This window comes from Zeugodacus cucurbitae, chromosome 6 (genome assembly GCF_028554725.1).
Source record: "Zeugodacus cucurbitae isolate PBARC_wt_2022May chromosome 6, idZeuCucr1.2, whole genome shotgun sequence".
NCBI classification, from domain to species: domain Eukaryota; kingdom Metazoa; phylum Arthropoda; class Insecta; order Diptera; family Tephritidae; genus Zeugodacus; species Zeugodacus cucurbitae.
The window spans coordinates 29,000,625-29,006,248 of NC_071671.1; the positions used below are offsets into that span (position 1 = coordinate 29,000,625).

Sequence of the window (5,624 nt, forward strand, 5' to 3'; positions counted from 1 at the left end):
ACACTCACTTAATTTTGCTAAGATATCTCACATATTAACCAATACATACATATATGCGAAATAAAGCCCACCATATTTTTGAAAAACTTATAATTAGGTATATGGGAGCTAGGGGATGTTATTACCAGATTTTAATAATTTTTGGAACAGAGACACACTATTAGAAGAAAACAATTTCCTCTGAATTAAATTAAATTATCAAACCATATTTTCGGTTAAAATTTACCCTTAGGCGCGGAGTTCAACATGTTCGATAACAGGGGCCTTGAAAAGTTATAGTCCGTTTTCGACAATTTTTTCTCAAGCGAAGCCAGAGATGATATGCAGTATTTGTGTAAAGTTTTATTCCGCTATCTTCATTGGTTCCTTATGTATACATTATAAAGTGAAGGAATCAGGTGGAATTCAAAATTGAGTTATAAGAAAATAGTCGTGGTTGTGCACCGATTTCGCCCATTTTTTATCCGTGTTTTCAGGGTGTCCATAAGTGGGCGATGCCACCCCCATTTTTCATTTTGTAAAAAAATCTGAGTGAAGCTTCCTTCTTCTATTTCTTCTGTAAAATTTAGTGTTTCTGACGTTTTTCGTTAGTGAGTTAACTCACTTTTAGTAATTTTCAACCACACCTTTGTATGGGAGGTGGGCGTGGTTATTATCCGATTTCTTTCATTTTTGGACTGTATTAAGAAGTGGCTAAAAAAAATTGGTTCATATAGCTTTATTGGTTTGCGAGATATATACAAGTAACCGATTTGGGGGCGGGGACAGGCCCACTTCCCCAAAAAAATACATCCAAATATGCCCCTTCCTAGTGCGATCCTTTATTCCAAATTTTACTTTCATAACTTTATTTATGGCTTTGTTATGACACGTTGTAGGTTTTTGGTTTTCGCCATTTTGTGGGCGTGGCAATGGTCCGATTTTGCCCATTTTCGAAAGCAACCTCCTCAGGGTGCCAAGGAATACTTGTTCCAAGTTTCGTTAAGACATCTCAATTTTTACTCAAGTTATCCGTTGCACGGACAGACGGACGGACGGACGCACAGACAGACATCCGGATTTCAACTCATCTCGTCATCCGGATCATTTTGATATATATAACCCTATATCTAACTCGTTTAGTTTTATGACTTACAAACAACCGTTATGTGAACAAAACTATAATACTCTCTTAGCAACTTTTGTTGCGACTGTGAAAGTTGTGTTATCGCTTAAAGTGAAAATAGAAATGCTTGATCGTTTACGCCTTGGAGAGTCATTTGCATCCATATCACACTCATTCAATGTCAACGAATCAACTGTACGATCGATAAAAAAAATCTGTCTGTAGCTTCAACTTCACTGTCAGCTAAAATTGTTCGTGATCCAGCAATAGAAAAAATGGAAGTGGCGTTGTCATTATGGATCGAAGACAGCAACCAAAACAAGTAAGGAAGGGCTAAGTTCGGGTGTAACCGAACATTTTATACTGTCGCAATTTATTTATTTAATTTCATTAATATAACACACAATTTGGCCCACATATTCGTCTTATATGTATTTGGTATAAAGTCCATTGTAAGTTGGAAACCCTAATATTATGTATATGGGAGTTAGGTGCCTCCTGTGCTCACTCCCATACCGCCTTTCTACAGCAGCCATCAACGCTTCGTAACTGCTTGACTCGCAATTGGGTATAGTTTATAGAATTTCCGCAGCAGTCCCTTTTAAAGTCACGAACAATGCGGCAACTTTGTCTTCCGCATTCCATTTATTCGTATCTGCCGTCTTTTCAAATTGGAGTTTGAAAATCTGGAACGGAGTTGTGCCGTCAAATGATGGAGTGTTGACTTTGACAAGTCCTGTTGACACCATTTGTCGATTTAATTGTAGGTCACGGAAACGATCTTTAAGTTCTTCCACATCAGTCTTAATCTTGTCTTTCAATTCTTCCACATCAGTCTTGATCTTGTCTTGCTCTTCTGAAATTTTTGTTGACACTTCTGCTATTTGTGAAGTCACCTGTGATATACGGGCGTCCTGTTCCTTCAACTGTGCTGACGTCTGAGCTGATATTTGTGATGATAGCTCTGTTATTTGGTGGGACAACTTTGTTGTTAAGCTTGTCTCCATCTCCTTTATTTCTAATGACTGCGCCTGCAACTGTGACGACATCTGCGATGACATCTGGGACACTGCAGACAAAATCATGTTCATGTACATTACTCCTGACGATTACTCCTGACATTACTCGATTCCTCTAACAGCGATTCAAAAACAAATTCGTCCACGTTGATGTTGTCTTCTTCCATGGCCTCTCGCAAACGGGCTTGTAAATCAGCTTTCAACCCATTCGTTGCTAAGCCTCGTTGTACCAACTCCTTTTTGAGTTGTGGTATCTTTAACCATTATCTCCTATGGAATTTTATTTGTCAATCCCACTTCTGACACCAATTGTAACGGATTTCCAAAATAAATCGTTTACTCTAAAACTCTGCCCTGAGTTCGATCACTGGATTGTCAAATAAAAGTCACTGTTCAAATAACATTGAACATGCATTCTTTTATGCCTTAGCAAATCCGAGGAGCTACATATAAAACATAAATTTGTATACATAAATAAACACATAAACATATATGCATTAATATGCAACAAGCATACATTATATGTTGCACACATACATTTATATGAGGCACGCATGCATCTATATGCAACACACATACATTTATATGAGGCACGCATGCATCTATATGCAACACGCATGCACTCAACTATTAATAAACAAACATATTTATATGTATGCACAAGATAACCTATTGGTTATAAAAATACATTTGGACAATTGCATGTGTGCATTTGAAATAACCCCTTATCGTGCAACATATAAAATATACATATAGACATACACACATACACATATAATTAGTTTCTTAAGATATATTCAAAAATTGTATTTAAGCAGTGACAAAATGAAAATAAAACTAGAATGAAATAATTTCTCAAAGGCTAGACTATCATTTATTTTCCCCCACCAGCGGTAAGAAATATTTGACACAGCTAGTCTTAATAGTCACTATATAATGGCTATCTTTATTTCTAATTCAAAGAACTTAACACTTTATTACTCGTTATTCGAGTTTACAACTGCTTACTTATAACTTCTTGCACTTTACTCGGCAACTCTCTAATTAGAACTGTGTGTTGCTGCCAGTCCGGCAGCCCTTATATACCCTATTGTTAGCAAGTTATCGTCACTCGAACATTCTGGCAACTACGAATATCGATGTCTGGATAAATCTGGCAAGTTATCGATTTCATTGTTGATTCTAGTTTATTCTAGCATACATGTCCGTCACATTATAGTTTCTGGGTAGAGTTGCCAGATGTGCAGATTTAGCTTTAAAATTACGTTTATTAAATTAAAATATCACCAAGATTGAAGATTTTAAAACTAGTATACAAACAAGTAAGGAAGGGCTAAGTTCGGGTATAACCGAACATTTTATACTCTCGCAATTTATTTATTTAACTTAATTAATATTATATAATACACAATTTGACCCACATATTCGTCATATACATATATTATATAAAGTCCATAGAAAGTTGGAAACCCTAATGTTAGGTTAGTAGCACCGAGGTCCTCATGTTCGATTTATGGGGCCTTGAAAACATATGGTCCGATTTGATTTTGGTTTGTGAGATATATACAAATAACCGGTTTGGGGGCGGGGCCACGCCCACTTCCCCAAATAAATTACATCCAACTATGCCCCTTCCTAGTGCGATCCTTTATTCCAAATTTTACTGTTATAACTTTATTTTCGCGATTTTGTGGGCGTGGCAGTGGACCGATTTTGCTCATTTTCGAAAGCAACCCTCTCACGGTCCCAAGGAACATGCGTTCCAAGTTTCATTAAGATATCTCAATTTTTACTGAAGTTATCGCTTGCACGGACGGACAGACGGACAGACATCCGGATTTCAACTCCACTCGTCATCCTGATCATTTATATATATATAACCCCATATCTAACTCTTTTATTTCTTGGTGACACAAACAACCGTTATGTGAACAAAACTATAATACTCTGTGCAACAGGTTGCGAGAGTATAAAAATGTTCACTATCAAAAAATCTGTGAACACGTGAAAATTTTCTGTTTGAAAGAAAATATTTTAATAAATATGTATATGAATATAGCTTTGAGCAGAATAGCACAAAATAAACGTGCTCGCGTAGTTCAGTTTTACGATATTTAGAATTGTTAGAAGACAGGTGAATAAATAATTTATTCAAATTGTATTTGAACATTTACAATCAATTTTTCATTACATAAATTCGCAAAATATTTTTTTTCTGAACAGATCACCACAAATTCTTGCAAAGATTTGCAATAGTTATGTTTCTGTTGCAAAATTACCCTCATATTGTACCTATTTCATTTGATTTGTTTATTGCACTTAAAGTTAAACAAGTATTTACGTTATAAATAAAATAAAAGATTGTTTTATTAAACACATTAAAAAATAATTGTTGTGAAAAAGTATTTTCCTCTGAATTATCTTAATTTTTCTTTATTTGAAGATTTATTATATTATTATATTTAAAGATTAGAATTTTAACATATTTAATTTTAACCGAAAACATTCAGGCAACCTGGAATAGTGTCATAATGAGAATGAAAAGAGAAGCAGTGAGAGGGGGAGAGCAGTTCAAATGTCAACGTAACTTAGAGTTCTAAATTCAACAGACTTTCAAGTTAAGTCAAGCGTTCGGTAATCAAATACAAGCAAGGTCCATTAAACGGATCTTTTATGTGACAGTTCTCAAGTCTCTCTAGGTCAAGTCAATCATGGATAACTAGAGCTTTAGACTTGAGAACAAAAATTCACAATTTGCGGCCATTCGTTGTCCGTGACAGCGAAGATTTTACAACCAACCATGAGGCACATATTTACGCACATATGCATGGAAACAAATTTACAAACATTACGCGTATGGTTCTTTCGATTTTGTTTACAATTACAAATTATGCTCGAAAGTTTATTCTTTTGGTACAGTAAAAGCTCCTTATTCGCACTTCCTTTATTCGCGTTTTCACTATTCGCGGATTATAATAGGTATCCAACTCAATATTCTTGTCAAATGGACTAATAAAAAAGTAAAATAGATCTTATTACAAGAAAATGTTAAATATTCCACTATTTTCGCAATATTTTTGAACATTTGGTAATATTTCCATAGGGCTCACATGGAACTGAACTCTTGTTCTTACCCATTTTTTAGAAAACTTTCAAAAAACACTTTAAATTAAATGGAACCAATAAACTTTTCACTTTTTTAATACTTTTTTTTAACCAGGTCGTGATTGCTAAGGTTTCGTTACATTGGCTTAATTATATGAGCACACCCGACTAGATCACCTGCGAATTTATTTTAATTTTTTCGCCAACCACGATACTTATTACTCTGAATATGATCTTAGCAACTTCCCAACATATAACGCAACTTTTTTGCATACCGTTATACAAATGAACAGATAATTCTGTGAATTTATTTTCAGAAACGTCGTTTTGCTAAGCAGTGGCTTAATTATGTGAGCACAAGTGTACGAGTATGTATATTTTTAAACGTTGTTGTT

General features: G+C 34.9%; 1 protein-coding gene across 1 annotated transcript; it reads right to left on the reverse strand.

Moving 5' to 3' along the window:
• Positions 1-703: 703 nt before the first annotated feature.
• LOC128922636 (uncharacterized) lies at positions 704-4,480 on the reverse strand. The gene is made up of 2 exons (XM_054233819.1): positions 3,133-4,480; positions 704-2,567 (listed from the first exon to the last, which is right to left on the reverse strand). Exon 2 carries the CDS (start codon positions 2,200-2,202, stop codon positions 1,681-1,683), a length of 522 nt encoding a protein of 173 aa, XP_054089794.1. The 5' UTR covers positions 2,203-2,567; positions 3,133-4,480; the 3' UTR covers positions 704-1,680.
• Positions 4,481-5,624: the final 1,144 nt, after the last annotated feature.

Coding starts and splice junctions, on each gene's coding strand:
- LOC128922636 (XM_054233819.1), bottom strand. CDS start 2,202: ATGTACATGAACATGATTTTGTCTGCAGTGTCCCAGATGTCATCGCAG.